Source organism: Candoia aspera, chromosome 9 (genome assembly GCF_035149785.1).
Source record: "Candoia aspera isolate rCanAsp1 chromosome 9, rCanAsp1.hap2, whole genome shotgun sequence".
Lineage (NCBI taxonomy): Eukaryota > Metazoa > Chordata > Lepidosauria > Squamata > Boidae > Candoia > Candoia aspera.
This window is the reverse complement of record NC_086161.1, coordinates 18,827,782-18,847,964: the sequence shown is the minus strand read 5'-3', so window position 1 is coordinate 18,847,964 and position 20,183 is coordinate 18,827,782. Positions and strand designations below refer to the sequence as shown.

At 42.6% G+C, this 20,183-nt stretch overlaps 1 protein-coding gene across 5 annotated transcripts in view; it reads left to right on the top strand.

Moving 5' to 3' along the window:
- Positions 1-20,183, top strand: part of PLEKHA2 (pleckstrin homology domain containing A2) — a 70,686-nt gene that overhangs the window by 39,027 nt on the left and 11,476 nt on the right. For 4 of the 5 annotated variants that reach the window (XM_063311598.1, XM_063311596.1, XM_063311597.1 and 1 more), the window contains exons 6-9: positions 3,339-3,446; positions 15,198-15,338; positions 16,125-16,193; positions 18,891-18,961. In XM_063311598.1, the coding sequence (XP_063167668.1) occupies positions 3,339-3,446; positions 15,198-15,338; positions 16,125-16,193; positions 18,891-18,961 (389 nt within the window). The remainder of the gene's footprint in view (positions 1-3,338; positions 3,447-15,197; positions 15,339-16,124; positions 16,194-18,890; positions 18,962-20,183) is intronic. The other variant, XM_063311599.1, reaches the window with a different exon arrangement.

Genomic DNA, 20,183 nt, shown 5'->3' with positions numbered 1-20,183 from the left:
CTTTCCAACTTGATCATGCTGACAGGAAGTTCTCATGGTTAGAGCCTAGCACATCTACAAGGACCAGCTGGGGAAGACTAATAAGAGTTTAGATCAGTGTTTCTCAACTTCAACAACTTTAAGATGTGTGGACTTCAGCTCTCAGAATTCCCCAGCCAGCCATCATTCTGGGTTAGATGAGACCCTTCCAGCTCTACAGTTCTATGATTTCATAAAAACCTTGAATTGTCAGAGCTTTTAATCAGTTAAAGCAAATTCTGGGAGTTGGAGTCCACACATCTTACAGTTGCTAAGGTTGAGAAACACTAATTTAGTCCAACCTTCTCTAATGTGTAGGAAAACCAATTAAACCATCCATGACAGGTAGCTTTCCAGCTTCTTCAAACCCTCTAAGAGATGGAGAACCTGCAATCTCCATAGGTAGACCATTCTGTCCTACCTATGCATATTGTCAGGATACTTTCTGTTATATTTGAACAAAATTGGTTTAGATCAGTTTGCATGATGGAGAGAAAGAAACAGTTGGAAGTTCTCCATTCCATGTGATAAACTTGGAGAGAACACTGTACACCTATTGGACTTGATTGCTAGGACAAAGAAAAGATTCACCTTTTTTCCAGAAAATACTACTAATTTGCAACAATTCTTGTCCTAAAATACAATGATGACCACTAATATGCAAACTAGTTTCACACATTGCTGTAAGTCATGGTTTATTTAAATGTATTATAATACATATACATACATAGGTACATATATACATAATATGTATATGTATAATATATGCATAATATAAATGTATATTTTATTTTATATTTATTAATCACAATGGCTGGCTCCAAACACCACACCAAGCTACAGTTAAACCAGCCAGCCACAATATGCTAACTTCTAAACTGGTGGCTAATAGCCAATGTGGCTTTATATAGAGAAGGCAGTGGGGTCTTGGATTCCAGCTGCTGGAGGGTCACAGCACTGAGCATCCCTTAACACTCAGCTTGTGGTCTTCACCAATGCATTGGTTTGGCTGCTGGGAAACCAGGAGGTTGAAGTATTAGATAGGATTGTAGATTGATCTGGCAGGTAGACTCTTTTACTCAGAATCACCTAGCTGAACAGAGAACTCCAATCTTTGCTTTCATACCAGCTTTTCAGCCAGCTTTTAACTTCTGGTGCACGTGTGCTCTGGTGGTTTGAGAATGTTACATGCTGGATCAGATGCAGAAGAAGGGATCTAGGCCATTTGGGTGTTAACCTAGTAAAAAGCCAGTTTTGCCAGCCCAGCCCTTCACCTTTCCAAGGGAAAAGAATCCTCCCAGGATCTGACACCAAACTGTAGCTGTGATTTGCTGCTATCAGATGGAGAAATGCAAGCAAGAAAAAAGTTGATAGACACCAACTGCTGTTAGATGAAGCTGCGCAGCTGGCATATCAAAGGCCGTGCAAATGGCATGAATGGTGCTTCTGTCCCTGTAATTTCCAGGAGGCTGTTGACTGTCTTTGTGCCCTACTGCAAGGGCGGGCAATTAGGAAGAGAAAAGGGAAGTTGTTGTTGTTGTTGTTAGTTGCGAAGTACCCAGCATAATAGTTCAGTCATTAGAAAAGGTTGCCATCAGTTGCCAAGTGTAAATGCATGCAGTGTCATCCAGAAAATCTTGGACATTTGTTTTAGGAAACCAAAGTTTTTAGTCCCTAAGGGAGAACAAAAAAATATGATAATAACAGGAAGCTTGGCTTCAAGTTACTGAAGATGGAGTAAGATGCTTACTTTAGGAGATCAGGTAAACACAGGAGCCTTGCCTCTGATGTCTACCGTAACATAGGACTGGCTCATGATCTAACACTGAATTAGGCAGTTTTCAGTCTAGTGAAAACTTTCATCCTTGAATGGATTGTGGTCTAAAGGATTTGGAACATCTTAGCAAAACATCTCAGGGCTAGAAAGGAATTGCAGGCTTCTGCTTAAACACCTCTGGCAAGTTAAAATATTTGTAAAAAAAAGAAAAGGAAGCTCAGAAGACACATTTGCTGTAATACCAGATACAAGGGACTTTCTCAAACTGGCCTCATGACATAGGTCGGGCTACTGCTTCCATCATCCCCAGTTTGCAGAGGTTTGCCCCTGTCATCTCTTTGCAGCTACATCACTGGGTGTATTGGCTGGGACAGATGGGAGCTGTAGGCCAACAGATCGAGCAGATTGGGAGAAGCTGCTGTACTTCTGTGATAACTATTTTTTCCGAAGTGGTAGCCACATTAATTACCTGCATCAGAACCCCAAACAGCCTGATGGAACATTAGAGACATTTATTTATTATGGTGCAAGTTGTTTTGGATTACATTCCTGTTATTTTCTTCCTCAACCGAGGACATTGGTTTAGGCTTTTTACATTCTGTTTATTTGTAATAGTGCTGCTAAATTTGAAGAAGCAAACGTATGACAACATCGTGATTTTGTAATTATAAAACAGCTTACACTGAGGGGATAGAAAAACAGATTCTCAAAGGAAGGAAGAGAAGGGTGCTGAGAGAGAATATTGACCTACACATGAAGATGAACCACCAGGTCACTCCTTGGAGACTGGATTTGGCTTGAGTGACATCAGAGCTCTTTTATCATTGTGGAGTCCTTGGTGCTCTCCGAGCCTTGTTGTTTTCTTGCAGACGTTTCATTGCCAGACTAGGCAACATCTTCAGTGCAAGTGGGCCTTGCTCTCAGTTTATATACCGTGGCTTGCCCTGTTTGTGTTGGTGGGGGTGTTGCTCTCTCCTTGGGAGTTCCTTGATTGGGCTGTTGTTTGCTGCTTGATTGATTGCCTGAGTTAATAGTTCCTTGATTAGAGTGTATTGTGCTGTTTAATAAAATAATTTCTTGCAAGAGTTCCCTTGCAAGGATTTTGGGGCTTTTAAAAAAATCTATAACTTTGGATACTATAAATTCAAGCAATAGCCACGGCACTGTACAAATCCTTCTAGTCCCATCTTTATAGCTGAGCAAAAATGATCAGATCTTGTTTCAAAGGAATAAAATAATGTTCTTGAGGCAGGCAAATAAAAGTTACGTCTTATTTGCAATATGTGCCGGTATTTCAGCTGGTGAAAAGGAAAGCCACAGGAATCTGAATGAAGTGTCCAACCGATTCCGTATGAATTTTCATGGTTCCTTCTATTTCAGAGCATTGACAATGATTCTAGGTTGTTTCAGACGTCTCTAGCAATTGGTACAATCATTGAGAAAACAGGACCATTGGAAGGCTGCAGTAAGAGGCTTGCAGATTTTGAGCTGCCACTGATTGCTTTTGGGCATCTGATGTAATTTATCCTATTTTCTCCATTAGGTACCAAAGCATGGAAGTTTGTCACTAGCCACAGAAGTGGGAAGGCGCCCATATAAGACTGAGATCATTGGTGGAGTAGTTGTGCAGACTCCCATCTCGGTCAACCAGGTGAGGAAGGTTCAGACTGACCTGTTGCTATGGAAGAAGGAGGCAGAGAAGGGCTGCGGCTTCCATGGAGAAACATGCAAAAGAGTCTTAGAGGACTCCTCTGCCTCTTCTGTTAAACATTTTTGCATCAGGACTGGGAAACTCCTTTTCTTGAGCTTGTAGGTGGCTTCTGCTGGTTGCAATATTTCTTTAATTCAGCATTTCCCCAACAGAGATTCTTTTAGATCAGGGTTTCTCAACCAGGGTTCCGCGAGAGATCACGAGGGGTTCCCTGGCAGATCACGAGTTATTTAAAAATTATTTCAAATTTGGGCAACTTCACCTTAAAGAGGTAAGCTTCATGCTTTATTTTTAGTTGAAGAACACTGTTCATGCATATAGACAGGCCTACCCATGAAACAAATGTAATAATTTTGTAACTTCTGGGCTCTGTTTGAGCCTGAATGAGCAGGGCTTCCCTGAGGCCTGAAAGATATTTTAAGTTCCTCCAGGGTCAGAAAGTTGAAAAAGGCTGTTTAGATGTTTTGGACTAACTGCTGTGTGGAGGCCACAAAGTTGGAGAATGCTGGTCTAAGCATTGACATGTATATATCTACTTACCTTCTCACCTACCTACTACTTATGGTAAGAGTAATGCATCCCCTTCCCACCCCTTAAAAGGTAAAGGTTAGGCATCACAAAATCCAGTTGATAACTCCATATCCTTACCTTTCCGCACAATTGATTTAGCCATGCCTCATTAATTCAGTGGAGAAAAAGTAGTCCATCGTCCTTCCTTAACAGTGCCCTCCTCTTCCTCCTCCTCTTTTTTTTTCTTTTTTTTAAAGTTATCTGGTGACAAATGTTTTAGGAGGGATGGAAAGACTTGGTGCTTGACCAAAGCTGCTTGAAACAGAAATTAGGGCCAGAAATAATAGATGTCAATTGTGGCTGCCTAGATTTTGTTCAAATATAACAGAACGTATCCTGACGGTATGATCTACCAAGAGCAGAATGCTCCACCTATGGAGATAGCGGGTTCTCCATCCCTAGAGGGTTTGAAAAAGAGGCTGGAAAGCCACCTCATGGATGGTTTAACTGGTTTTCCTGCACATTAGAGAAGATTGGACTAGATCAGTGTTTCTCGACCTTGGCAACTTTAAGATGTGTGGACTTCAACTCCCAGAATTCTCCAGCCAGTCATGCTGGCTAGAGAATTCTGGGAGTTGAAGTCCACACATCTTAAAGTTGCCGAGGTTGAGAAACACTAGGTTAGATGATCCCTGTAGCCCCTTCCAGCTCTACAGTTTTATGATTTCATAAAACCTTGAATTGTCAGAGCTTTTAATCAGTTGAAGCAAACAAGTGGTACCTGTTGAAATTGGTTGCAGTCTAAAATGTCCCTATTTAGCCAGCCAGGATGTCAGCTCCAGGTAGACCAGATCAGGAAACAGACACCACTAGAAATACTAGAACTCTACTTTATTGATAAGGGCTAAAACAACAGGACCTTGAAAGCCTAACACCATTTCTCCTTCCCCCTCTCTTATACCAAAAGTAGTCAAGGTGGCTTAAGCAAAGGATCGTTACCTTGTCGTGGTGCTGGAGCTTGAGCACCTCAATGATGCCATGAGCTAAACCGTGAAGGGCCACCCAAGACGGGAAGGTCATGACAGAGAGGTCAGACCAAATGCGATCCCTGGGGAAGGTAATGGCAACCCACCCCAGTATTCTTGCCGTGAAAACTAAATGGATCAGTACAACCAGAGATATGTCGGTATACCATCGGAAGATGAGACCCCCAGGTCGGAAGATGGTCAAAATGCTACTGGGGAGGAACAGAGGATGAGCTCAACTAGCCCCAGACGTGATGACGCAGCTAGCTCAAAGCCGAAAGGACGGCTAGCAGCCGACGGTGCTGGTGGTGAACGGCGAATCCGATGTTCTAAGGATCAACACACCATTGGAACCTGGAATGTAAGATCTATGAGCCAGGGCAAATTGGATGTGGTTATTGGTGAGATGTCAAGATTAAAGATAAACATCCTGGGCGTCAGTGAACTGAAATGGACTGGAATGGGCCACTTCACATCAAATGACCACCAGATCTACTACTGTGGACAAGAGGACCACAGAAGAAATGGAGTAGCCTTCATAATTAATAGTAAAGTGGCTAAAGCAGTGCTTGGATACAACCCAAAAAACGACAGAATGATCTCAATTCGAATTCAGGGCAAGCCATCTAACATCACAGTGATCCAAATATACGCCCCAACCACAAATGCTGAAGAAGCTGAAGTAGAGCAGTTCTATGAGGATCTGCAGCACCTACTGGACAACACGCCTAAAAGAGATGTTATTTTCATCACAGGAGACTGGAATGCTAAGGTGGGCAGTCAAATGACACCTCGAATTACAGGTAAGTATGGCCTGGGAGAACAAAATGAAGCAGGACATAGGCTGATAGAATTTTGCCAAGACAACTCACTCTGCATAACAAACACTCTCTTCCAACAACCTAAGAGACGGCTTTATACATGGACTTCACCAGATGGACAACACCGAAATCAGATTGATTACATCCTTTGCAGCCAAAGGTGGCGGACATCTGTACAGTCGGTAAAAACAAGACCTGGAGCTGACTGTAGTTCAGATCACGAACTTCTTCTTGCACAATTTAGGATCAGACTAAAGAGATTACGGAAGACCCACAGATCAGCTAGATATGAGCTCACTAATATTCCTAAGGAATATGCAGTGGAGGTGAGGAATCGATTTAAGGGACTGGACTTAGTAGATAGGGTCCCAGAAGAATTATGGACAGAAGTTGGCAGCATTGTTCAGGAGCCGGCAACAAAATACATCCCAAAGAAAGAGAAAACCAAGAAGGCAAAATGGCTGTCTGCTGAGACACTAGAAGTAGCCCAAGAAAGAAGGAAAGCAAAAGGCAACAGTGATAGGGGGAGATATGCCCAATTAAATGCAAAATTCCAGAGGTTAGCCAGAAGAGATAAGGAATTATTTTTAAACAAGCAATGCGCGGAAGTGGAAGAAGACAATAGAATAGGAAGGAAGAGACCTCTTCCAGACAATTAGAAACATTGGAGGTAAATTCCAGGCCAAAATGGGTATGATCAAAAACAAAGATGGCAAGGACCTAACAGAAGAAGAAGAGATCAAGAAAAGGTGGCAAGAATATACAGAAGACCTGTATAGGAAGGATAACAATATCGGGGCTAGCTTTGACGGTGTGGTCAGTGAGCTAGAGCCAGACATCCTGAAGAGTGAGGTTGAATGGGCCTTAAGAAGCATTGCTAATAACAAGGCAGCAGGAGACGACGGCATCCCAGCTGAACTGTTCAAAATCTTGCAAGATGATGCTGTCAAGGTAATGCATGCTATATGCCAGCAAATTTGGAAAACACAAGAATGGCCATCAGATTGGAAAAAATCAACTTATATCCCCATACCAAAAAAGGGAAACACTAAAGAATGTTCAAACTATCGAACAGTGGCACTCATTTCACATGCCAGTAAGGTAATGCTCAAGATCCTGCAAGGTAGACTTCAGCAATTCATGGAGCGAGAATTGCCAGATGTACAAGCTGGGTTTAGAAAAGGCAGAGGAACTAGGGACCAAATTGCCAATATCCGCTGGATAATGGAAAAAGCCAGGGAGTTTCAGAAAAACATCTATTTCTGTTTTATTGACTATTCTAAGGCCTTTGACTGTGTGGACCATAACAAATTGTGGCAAGTTCTTAGCGGTATGGGGATACCAAGCCATCTTGTATGCCTCCTGAAGAATCTGTATAACGACCAAGTAGCAACAGTAAGAACAGACCACGGAACAACGGACTGGTTTAAGATTGGGAAAGGAGTACGGCAGGGCTGTATCCTCTCACCCTACCTATTCAACTTGTATGCAGAACACATCATGCGACAAGCTGGCCTTGAGGAATCCAAGGCTGGAGTTAAAATCTCTGGAAGAAACATTAACAATCTCAGATATGCAGATGATACCACTTTGATGGCTGAAAGTGAAGAGGAACTGAGGAGCCTTATGATGAAGGTGAAAGAAGAAAGTACAAAAGCTGGCTTGCAGCTAAACCTCAAAAAAACCAAGATTATGGCAACCATTGATAACTGGCAAATAGAGGGAGAAAATGTAGAAGCAGTGAAAGACTTTGTATTCCTAGGTGCAAAGATTACTGCAGATGCTGACTGCAGTCAGGAAATCAGAAGACGCTTAATCCTTGGGAGAAGAGCAATGACCAATCTCGATAAAATAGTTAAGAGCAGAGACATCACACTGACAACAAAGGCCCGCATAGTTAAAGCAATGGTGTTCCCTGTAGTAACATATGGCTGCGAGAGCTGGACCATAAGGAAGGCTGAGCGAAGGAAGATCGATGCTTTTGAACTGTGGTGTTGGAGGAAAATTCTGAGAGTACCTTGGACTGCAAGAAGATCCAACCAGTCCATCCTCCAGGAAATAAAGCCAGACTGCTCACTTGAGGGAATGATATTAAAGGCAAAACTGAAATACTTTGGCCACATAATGAGAAGACAGGACACCCTGGAGAAGATGCTGATGCTAGGGAGAGTGGAAGGCAAAAGGAAGAGGGGCCGACCAAGGGCAAGATGGATGGATGATATTCTAGAGGTGACGGACTCGTCCCTTGGGGAGCTGGGGGTGTTGACGACCGACAGGAAGCTCTGGCGTGGGCTGGTCCATGAAGTCACGAAGAGTCGGAAGCGACTAAACGAATAAACAACAACAAGTCAAGGTGGAGCAGTCTTGAATTTCTTTCTCACCCCTTCCTGTTCTCCAAGGCTAAGTTCCTGTTTTCCCAATGGTTGCTGCATATTTTTTCAAAGCCATCTCTATTCTCCCCTACACAGCAGTGCCCTTTTCTAGAAAACCCCACCCCCATTCCATTGCCTCCTCCCCTGGCCTTTTCTTTCTTTCATCCTCCCAAAACACAACTGGTCTTCTATGGCCACTCTGCATTCTCACTCTTCTTTGGGCCTCCTTCTCTTAAGAGGACTTTCTGTCTTCCTTCCCACCCCATTCCAGTCTGCTGATCCTTCCTTCCTTCCTTCCTTCCTTCCTTCCTTCCTTCCTTCCTTCCTTCCTTCCTTCCTTCCTTCCTTCCTTCCTTCCTTCCTTCCTTCCTTCCTTCCTTCCACCAACCTCATTAGTGACAAGGAATCATATGTATGTACATAAATGGAGGAGGAAACAGAGCATTATCTTCCACTCTGCATTCCTCTCTAAGGACCCCATACAAGCTCCTGCAGGCTACAAGGAGAGAACGGACAGCTACAATCTTTCAGGGAGGGAAGTGCTTGCTGCCAACTTTTGTGGGCTGAGAATTCTGGAAATTGCAGCTTCAAAAATCCAAGCAAGTGGGTGATATGAACTGCCAAGCTGTTTAATTAAACATGTATGGCTCAACTGTAATTAAGGAAGACTCCCAAGGTGCATTCCATTTCCAGCAGCTGCAACAAGGTGCAGAGAAGACTTCCTTTGGTAGCTTGCACCCTGAATACCTTGCAGGTTGGTTGGCAGTGTGGATTTCATTCCTTTGCTTGTCTTATCTGGAGGACTCAGGGTGGATAACAACATTAGAACCACAGAGCAATAAAACCAGTAATTAAGTTGCTGGGATAGAAGCGTCAAGACCTGATGTATGTGGTCAGCAGAAGTGCATTGTACAGACTGCACCAGTAACAAGTGGGGCAATCCAAGTTTGAATCTGCATCTTCTGGAAGTGACCATTGACGAAGGACAGAGAATTCTTGATAAGGGGGAGAATTGGAGTGTACCTGAAGTCTGAATTAGTCTTTTTCTCTTTTTAATTGGAGAGACCAGGCACCTGTAGCATGCAGTGAATGGCTTTATCTGCTGTGGCTTAGAGACATGAGAGTAAATTTTAGTTGGACTGATCTGAAGCATTTTAAACAGCGCTTTGATAAAATGAAGGGCTTGTTCATACAAGTATAAAATCAATGGATGACCTGCAGACAAATATGCTAATTATATACTTAGAATGGACTGATCCCTCTTTTCTGTAAAATAAAAGCTCCAATGGAGGAGAGATGTTGCTTACATTCAAGTCTTAATACCATAGACTTGGCCTAACTGTGTAACTAGATCTTGTGAGATTAGGTGATTGGATAGATGGTGTCCTTCAGGTGATATCTGGGAAGGAGAAATTGTATTTTTAATGCTTGTACCTTGTCTGATCTCAGAAAACTCAGTACAGTCAACCCAGGGTAGCACTTCAATAAGACACCACCAGAAAATCTCTGGGCTGTAGACAAAATTGCAAAATAGAACATCCCAGAAGCAGCCAGGGGAAACATTGCTTCTTAGAGAAGGACAGGGTCTTGTTCATGAATGAAGTCACCAAGGGTCAGCGTTGACTCAAAGGAGATTTGACTATATAGTGAACAAAGAAATTGGGGAGGGGATCTCCTTTAAATAAAAACTAGAAAATAAAATATTAAAGGTCCAGCCCAGTCCTTTCTTTGCCATTTTTTAAAAGATAATTTAATATATACTGTATGTTTCTTACCATCCATAATTGGAAAAGTTCCATCCACTGTTGCCAGCTTATTTTGCTGCATTTATAGCCCAGGTCAAAAATTATTCCCAGTTAGGGAATGCTCCCTCTACAAAGGTTTCCCTCATATCAATTCAGTGTCCTCTCAAGATTATGGAGGATGGAAATGCCCATTATGCTGCTCTGAATTGAATAGTAATTAAGTATGATCAATTAAATGTATGCCACCTGCTTGGAAATTGTGTTTTAGGTTCCAAACACTACTTAACATCTCCCTCTTCCACACCCAAGCAAAAAAAAAAATGTCTTCCACATCTGTGGGAGTTGTGGTTGTGGTTATTGAGTATTGCAAAAAAAAAAGGCTCATTCATATGCTCTAAAAAACAGGTGGAAGATTGAGCTTGGAACAGTTCCTGGAGATTGGTCAAGGAGTGTGATACTCTGGGGACAGCCTGGCGCCAATATATGCCATCTTTGGGTGGGTGCCAGGGCCTCAACACACTGGCAGGTGCCACAGTTAAAAGCTTGCCTTGTGCCCTTTCTTAATTTTTGTTTTCTTCTGAGCCAGTACTGGAGACACTATGAGGCACTAGATCTACACCATCTTGGGTTTCTCCACAATGCCCTTCACTTAGCATGGTTTTGGGGACTTGTGGGAAATGTAAGAAGGGGAGTAATAAATCCATCCAGCCAACATGATTTGAATATTGCAGTTCAGGTCTGTGTAAAGCAGCTCTGCTTTTCCTCAGTCTCTTCTTGATCTCCTGTCCCAGCCATTTAACAAGTTGCTCCACCTCAAATGAAGGTGCCAGAGAGAACCAAATCATTTCCATTTTATCACCCATTTTATCTGGTGGAAAGTGGCCTCTTGGGCATGGGGTCTCCCTCTTGAAGCATCCTGAAGCAGGCAGTTCCTCAGGGTTCAGTGGCCCAAGTGAGGAACTCTCCAGAAAAACGCTTCATGCAGAACTTCCTCCTCAAATTGTGAATCAGCCCTTTTGAAAAGCAGTGAAAACCTACCTACCTTCCTTCCTTCCTTCCTTCCTTCCTTCCTTCCTTCCTTCCTTCCTTCCTACCTACCTACCTACCTACCTACCTACCTACCTACCTACCCCAGTAATAGATGGTTGAAGGCACCAGCTCCATCCTACCCTTGGGTCACTTTGTGTCATAAATTTTCTAAGGAAGTTTCCCAAGCAAACCATCTTCATGCTTCCTTTGTGGGCAGCTTCCTGACAGACTGTCTCCAGGGGCGTCCATGGGGCATGCACGAAAAGTCATGATGATAGCTTCAACTATGCAACCGAAGCCCCACCCCCACCCCCTTTTTAATGTGCTTGTTGAAAAGGGGTGCAGCTTAGATTGCACAGTTGAAGCCATCATCGTGACTTTTTTTTTCCATACACCAGCCAATCCCTGCTTTCTCCCTACTCCCCAGCACAAATTTTCCCCACCAGTCCTCCTTTTTCATCTCTGTTTTGGAAATTTCAGTTCCTGCCAGGCTGTCTGGGGGGCATCTGCATTTGATGCTATGTTTACCTTGTCCTTTAAAAGGGACAAGTGTCATCATCTTGGGCTGCTATATAGTGTGTGAGTGTGTGTGTGTGTGTTTGGCTCTTTCCCCTGTCTGGAGCTTATGCCCAAGTTGGCTAAGACAGTACGGTCTTTGTTGTGGATCTTCCAAACCCAGGGAGCCTGACATCTTGACCGAGGGAGCCAGCTATGCAGTGTGGTTCTCACAGTGGCGTATTGTGTCTATCTCTTGGTCTCTGGGGAGCTGGGGTTATTAAAAAGCATGAAGCAGGCACTTGCATCTGTAATTTATGTAAGGAAGAAAATCCCACTTGCTCCTCTAAAGTAGCAGCTGATAAAGTCCAAACCTGTGTCCTTAAATGTCTCTTTCGATTCAGTCCCTGCTTTAAGAAGAAGTAGGACTTGTTCTTACTAACTTTTTTTTCACAACTTTTTTGGAAGACGGTCCCTGAATTTTCCCTGCCTCCTCCATTCCCCTTGCATTTTTATTTTGCCTCTTCCTCGTGCTCTTTCTTTTCTATAATTGGTGATCATTGCTCTCTTGGGAAAAATATTCTGCCCAAACTTCAAAATAGAAAAAGAAACAAGAATGAGGTCTCTGTTCTCTTGGCCTGCTTTTTTAAAAAAAAATTTGGGGGATGGAACTGATAAATCTAGACTCTTCCAAGTGATGCATAATTCTGCACCTTGGAAATCGGCAGAACTTGCATATTTATCCTTAGCAGGAACATAATTAATTCTTGTGGGTGTGGAGAGAGAAGCAATGCAGTGCACAGGAGTTGCTTTTTCTCTGATTCAACCCTGTTCTGGCTGGAGATTTCAGCAGGTTTTGTAACTATAAAGGATCCAGTGGGATCTCCACTTTCTAGCAAGAATGAAAATGGAGGTTTTCAGGAAGCAGAATTCTGCAGCCAGCAATCACAGTGACTTCTTTCTTCCATGGAACAACAGAGTACCCACACAGCCCTCTCTATTCTGCTGAAAAATATGAACTTACACAAATGATTGGTTGATGCAAGGCTCTACGCTGTTTTGTGCACTGCCTTGGAAGCAATTCACTTTTATATACTATGGGACAAGATGTTAGTACAACTGATTACTCTTAATCCAGTATCCAGCCATTTTCGTCTATTAATAATCATATACAGTACAGTCTTAACATGTATATAACGTATAGTCCATCTTGAAGTTTCTGTAGAGATTTTAGTCTTCTAGTGAGTTCAAAGCCTTTTGCCCATTATTCTAATCTAGCTATTTTTTCTATACAGTAGTTTATAGGTTAGATCAGTATTTCTCAACCTTGGCAACTTTAAGATGTGTGGACTTCAACTCCCAGAATTCCCCAGTCAGCCATGGAGCACACATGCTGGCTGGGGAATTCTGGGAGTTGAAGTCCACACTTCTTAAAGTTGCCATGGTTGAGAAACGCTGCTGTAGGGGAAGCAAGGGTGTCCACAGGGGCAGGTTAAAAAAGACAAAATGGCAGCTGCAAGTGCTCATTTGAAGAGCTGCCATTTTGTTTACATCACATGTTGCCCTGCATGTAAAAAGGAGGTGGGGTTTTCATCTTGTGGTTGTGGCCACCATCTTGACTTTCTTGATACCCCCATGGTTCCTCCTAGTGGAAAAGCAGTTTAAGATAGGAAGAAATAGAAGTTGCCCTTCCTCTAAATCATGGATGCACAGCTTTTTTTTTTCACCTGGCTTTGGGGTTACACTTCAAAAAGGTTGGAAGGGAGACAGTCATGCAGAGGGTAGGGCCAGGACAAAAGCTACATTAAATAAAGTTTAATTAAAATCTATAAACTAATTAAATACAGCAGCTATGATCACTCCTGACGTATTTAAGCATTTCCTCCTTTATGGCATTAAAAACTAGCATTGGGCGGCGACGTTGGGAAAGGCTTTAGGGGCCTCACCCAACTTTTTCAGGGATGACAGGCCGCTTGGGATTAGTGGTTGTGTGTCTTTGCTCTGAAGAAGCGTGTGTGTTTGGAATAATTTAGTGAGTGGGGAATAATTGAAGGAACATGATGATGTTGATTCACGGAGCTGTGGTTGAAGGCAGAACTGCAAGGGCTCCTTGAAAACTTGGCCATCTGAAGGAGAAAGGATATAGGTTAAATTAATTGGAGGTCTTAGGACACCCCAGTTTGTCTGGAACTAAATCTAAGAGCAGGTTCTGCATGGGAGAATATATGAATATATACGAACCAGGTGCAGAAAGCTCATGAATCACATCCAGCTCACAGATGCCCATCTCATGCCCACCTCTGCTAATCCCTGTCCTTATATGAGGGTCTGATATAGGCCGAAGGCTATGATAGCTAAATGAACACAAATGCAATAGAAACCTCACAGTAACTATTGTTACATTGCTCAAAAGGTTGATTTTAAAACATTAAAAAGGTGAAGTTATTTAAAAAGTACTGGAAGGGAAGGGAAGGGAATCCAGCAGTGCTTGCTGAGAGGAAGCCAAGGGGCATCAGAATGATGCAAGCCGTGACACAGTGTTGAATGCGAGCCCCACCCTTTTTCTATGCGTGAAGTTGCATGCACGCCAAATGGGGTGGAGCTTACACCACTGTGGTTGTCAAATGGTTAGCAGTAGCAAAAAAGGAGCATGAATGTGCTGTTGAGGGTTTCCAGCATAGTCAAAGGGAAGGCACGGCGCAGCTCTTTGAGAGTCTGGCAAATCTTTTTAGGTTAAGGGCACATTTGGAACCCTGAGAGCATGCAAGCACATTTGTCCAGAGGTGAATTGGTCACCCAGAATGTTCCCACCAGTTCCAAGGCCTGGGTGCAGATAAAAATGATGGTAGAGGTTGGCGCTACAGCAACATTTGCTTGTATGGTAGATCCTGAGCTCTTCTGTCTTTTTTTGTTGTTTGTTACTTCATTGTATTTTAAGTAAATTAAAAGTAGCTAAAATAGTGGGAAAAAGTGACAGGATCCTGAGGAGTTAGTTGACCTTGTAAAAGTCTGAAAATGAGACAGGACAAATGTGCAATAAAAGTTTGGTTAAGCTTTCTTTGGAAGCCCACGCCCCAAAATAAAGAGTTCAGTTATCACAAACATAGTTTAGGCAGTGACGCAAAGAGATTTTCTGTATGCAGGTAGTCCTCGATGTACGACCACAATAGGGACCAGAAAATTAATTGTTAAGTGGTGCAGTTGTTAAGCGAAGCATCATGTGATCTCACCTGATTTTATGACATTTTTTGCAGCAGTCATTAAGCAGATCACTGTGGTTGTTAAGTGAATCACATGGTCGTTAAGCAAACCACACAGTTAAGTGAATCACGTGGTTCCCCACTGATTTTGGTTATCAGAAGCATCTGGGAAGGTCACAAATGGGGACCATGTGACCCCAGCGTACTGCAACTGTCGTAAATACAGTACATGCCAGTTGCCAAGCACCCAAATTTTGATCGTGTGACTGTGGGGATGCTGCAACGGTTGTAAGTGTGGGGACTGGTTGTAAGTCATTTTTTTCAGCACCATTGTAGCTTCGAACAGTTGCTAAACAAATGATCATAAGTTGAGGACTTTCGGTATTGTATTGAGGACAATTTCTGCTAATGTATTTACTGCCCCATTTCGCCTACCAATCTTTCAGTGATGCTGTAACTGGGATTTTTCTTCTCTTTCCCCTTTTCTCTTTCAGAATGGAGGGGATGGCTCTGAAGGCAGTGAGCTCGCATCTCACCCTTTGTTGAAACGGTCCCAGAGTTACATCCCAACCACCAAAACACCGGTTGGACCTCTAGTCCTCAAGAGCGGTTACTGTGTCAAACAGGGGAATGTGGTAAGCATCTATTTGACCTGCCTTTTGTGAATATCACACAGGATACAAAGGAGTGTCAGTTATTTCTCTGGATAGCCTTTGGATGGGAAGATAATTTCAAGGGGAGGTTTTAGGAAATGGTTCTGAAAAGAAAGAGGAAATGAAAATACCCCTTGGAAAAGGAGGAGAAAAGCAGAAAGGGGAGCAAGCGAGAGGACAGATTTTTTTGCAGTAGAAGATTATAATGGTATGTGGGAATGACCTTGGGAGACAGGAGGAAGAGCCACAGACTGGAAAACTGTAATGCAAGAGGTATCTCAGCCCACAGAAGGAAAAGGGGCATGGGAAGCATTTCAGAAAGGACCCTCCATAGTTTTCTGGAAAGCAAAAATAAAGGAGGGGAGAAATACTTTCCAAGTTGCAAGATGCTGTTAATATAACTTTACAATAAAGATAGAGTTAGTACTAATGGTTGGTGCTTCTTGCCTGGATGACCTTGAAGAGCTAACAAAAATGGGAGGAAAAGGGGAAAAAATATATCCCTCATCTGGACGTGCTTTTGGATTTGAGCTCACCATCACTTGGTTACAGAGGTGTCTGCAGGGTGTGGTCAAAAATGTCAAGATGGCAGCCCTGACCCTGCAGTCAAAGCTCCACCTTCAATCACATGACAGCAACACGAAAACCAATGGAGCTTCTTAACAGCCATTCTCAGCATCTGCTCAGTTTATCTTGTCCTTTATGTTACATTGAGTATTTGGACGAGCAGTTGAAAAGCTTTTAAAAGGGATTATTTTTGCCTTTCAGAGAAAGAGCTGGAAACGCCGGTACTTTATGCTGGATGAAACTTCTGTCAGTTATTTCAAATGTGAGCAGGTAAACAATCTGGACCTTCTAGAGCTGTTATTTGGTCTTGTGTCCTCTCTTCCCCAATGGCTGCAGAGAATGGTCCTCAGAACCAAGTCTCCATGTTCTGCTAAGTAAAAGTGCATGAATATCAAGGAAGGATATTTGTCCTAGGACTGCAGTGGTGAAATTAGATTGGGACAGACAGGGGTTAAAAGTGACGCTGATGGCTCAGAAGCTTTGAAGTTTCTTCAAGACTTTGTGAAGGAACTTTATTTTGTTTTAGAGAAAAAGCAGGTAAGTAGCCCAATATTTGGAAGAAATTATCCTACACTGTCTTTCTCTCTCAGTGATTAAGTTCATAAAGGAGGCAAAGACATGATTGCTTAATCATGGTTTGGTTTCCCACAACTTGCTAAGCCACAAACCATTGTTAGAAACCTCTGCAGGTGGATTTGTGCAACAGGCTGAATCAAAGCCAAGTAAATCACTTGCTTAGCATAATATAAGAACTAAGTTTCCCAATACATACACAGACACACACACACACACACACACTATTGGAAATTACATCACCAATATGTGTGTTTGTGTGGGATAAGAAATTATAAGCTTGAAATGAGATTGAGACTGGAGACACTACCTTTGAATTCTAATATGTTGGCTTGCCTTTCTGGTTTGTTATTGTCAGATTCCTCCGATCAAAAGGTTCTCAGAACCCCTTATTGGAGCATCTTCCATCACTTCCTTATCAATGGGTTAGACTCTCTGTTGCCAGATGGGAGGGGGTGTTAGGTTGGAGTGTGAATTGCATTATTATGGCTACAGATTTATGGTGGTTACATCAAGGCCGGCCAGTAGAGATACACCAGCAACACCACCTGGATGGGAAGGGGGGTGACATACTTTCGTGGGAAAGGAAGGCAGTCAAGGGAATGTAGTTTTAAATGTATGTTTTAGCAGGAATTCTCCATTCGCAGCTTTACCTCTGTCCTAGTCATTTCACTTCATTAAACAGTTAAAGGATTCTGGTCTCCTGACTGTCATTGTGTGAATGCTCGAATGATCTAGTGCTGACAGTGATCTGATTTTTTACCGCTGTACCAAACTTCTCCAATGACCAGATCAATTTGCAAGAGAATACTAAAATAGTCTTAAATAAAGCCATCACAGTAAAACAAATGAAACATATCAACAACAAATACTAAAATTGAAACAAAGTTCCTTGTAAAAAAATAAAAAAGACAAGCAAAATACTATTGTTGAAAAAATGCAAAAGTTACATTTGAAAGATGTACTTGAAAATAGTTGCCAAAAGGTCATGTTTGTCTATTGCACCAAAAGTAATAAAGATTCATTTCCAGGTCTAATACAGTTATTTTGTCCCACATTTAGGGACAAGAATCTAATTCATGTTGAAATTAACTCTAATCCCCCAAAAGTAACGCATCCACAGATTTATCACTTGAGGGTTCTGTGCAGGACCTTCGCTGTTCCCAGCACTGCACTCTTCTGGACAGAGAGCTCTGATGTTGCTCCTGGGATCTGTTGGAGACCCTCTCCCAACTTAGAAGTCACAGCCCTGAGTGCTCCTACCACCACTGGGACCACTTTGGCCTTCACTTTCCACATCCTCTCTAGTTCCTCCTTCAGGCCCTGGCACTTCTCCAGCTTCTTCCTGATGTTGCTGTCCCTTGGCACCACCACATCTATCACCACCGCTGTCTTCTGGTCCTTGTCTACTATCACAGTGTCTGGTTGATTGGCCAGTACCTGTCTGTCTGTCTGGATCTGGAAGTCTCACAAGATCTTAGCCTGTGATTCTTCACAACCTCCACAATATATATAATTTTTTATTAAAGAAGTTTTTCCACAGAGTAAAAACAATACAATTTTTAAGAAATAGAGAAAAGTAATAGAAAAATGAAAAAGAAAGAGGAAAAAGAAGGAAAAAGAAAAAAAAGAATAATAAAGAAGTGACTTCCAATCTTCTTAACAGCAGTTACAAGTAGTATACTGCCTGACTCTTAGTGACTCTGGGTGGCTCACAACAATCAAACAAATTACAATACATTTTTATATTGATTTTATTACAATTTCTTTGTTGTGAACCACCCAGAGTTGTTAAGAGTCAGGTGGCATATTTTTATTGATTTTATTATCATTTCTTTGTTTGTTGTGAACCACCCAGAGTCATTAAGAGTCAGATGGCATGCTACTTATAACTGCTGTTAAGAAGATAGGAAGATCTGAAGAAGATAAAGTTTATATACATTTCTTCTCTTTTACATATATGCTGGAAGTAGAAGCCAAATATTGCAAGCCTCTTTAGTGGTGTGCTTGGAATCAAAAAGGAATTCCAAACCAATAGGAGAGTTGGTCTAAAACTCCAGCAGGGAAGTTTGGAAGATCATCTGGGCAATAGCTCAGCTGCCCTCTCCCCTATCACAAATGTGTCATCCTTAGTTATCTGTATTTATTTGTCAGATACTTGCATGAATGAATGGTGGCATGCGAAAACGAAGAAGTTCTCTAACAAAATTTGAGAATCTTTGTCTAGCAGTTGCAAAAAGAGTGTTGCATGCACGAGAAACTTGCTTTAATACTGTGTCACTGTGTAAACTAGCCTACTAAATTTTATCCTTGGCTTTTTATCTACCACACGGTATCTGCTCTCATCTATTGGCTAATTTTGCACTGCCCTGTTGGTTTTGCTTGTCTTGTCAGGATAAAGAGCCCCTGCGGTCAATCCTCCTGAAGGATGTGCTGAAGACACATGAATGTCTCGTCAAATCTGGGTATGAGCATTCTCTATATTTGGACATTTTAACTTTGGTACTGGCACTTATTCTGCCAAAACGCTTGCATGGAGGATCAATATTGAAAGGCAGATGATCTTCTGCCTTGGTTTGTTTGCATTCCATCATGTCAGTTAGCGCAAAAATGATACCACCTCATCTCACTGGGCAAATTTTGTGGCTGTTGGTGGACCAATGAAATCAGGGGTGCCATTCTGCAAAATATTTTTGGGGACAAGGTGGGATTCTTCAATGGCTTAAGGAAGGGCATGAAAAAAAGAAGCTTTCATATTGTGGCCAAGAAAGTGGCATAGAGATGATGTCTGCAGCAGTCAAGCTTCACTTGAGGGAGACTTTGCCTTTCAGGCTGTGTGAAGTACCTACCTGTGCTTTACCCCCATGAGTAGGCTGACCATACGTCCCGTTTTGAACGGGACACTCCTGTTTTTTTAACATTTCCAGACTGTCCCGTCGTTTTAATATAAATGTCCATTTTGTCCCGTTTTCTTAAAAACCTTACTTAAAAATTTGAAAGTTCCCACGAACCTGTCAGAATGCAGTCTGACTTTGGGTGGAAGGAGGGGGAGCTCAGCAGAAATGGTGGGGAAAAAGCCGCAGAGCTCAACCCGGCGGGAAACCTAAAAAGAAAAAAGCAGGATCAGCTGATAGGCGGTGATCAAAGGGCGAGCCGATTGGCTTCTGCCTTGAAACAGTGGGAAGAAAAGAATGTAAAAGCACAGCCAGAGGAGGAATGGCTTGTCAGGGACAGCTGTTCACTAGACTCTCCAGCCCAGCCTTGCCTGTCGCAAACGAAGGAATCCAAAGATTCCCAGCCTGAGAGAACCGGAGAAGTTCCTGCCTGCCAATCCAGCCCATTGCCCAGCCCTGCCCCATTTTGCCATCCCAATGTCCCGTTTTTAACCCCATCCCATTTTGCCATCTCAATGTCCTGTTTTTGTCTCAAGGAAATACTGTCAGCCTACCCATGAGGTGATTTCTGACGCAGAGGGAATGCAGTTTGCCTCATTAAGGTATTTCATGTTGCTTTGGAGGCTTCTTCAGCTGAAGAGTCATCCCAGTGAAAGCCTCAGAAACAACACCAAGCAAAGCCACTATTTCCAATTTCAGTTAATGTTCAGATATTCATAGCCAAGACCTGATCATATGGGGGGGTCTCAGGGGACCGGAGAGATTTTGTGATGGCTCCCTTTCTACGGTTAAC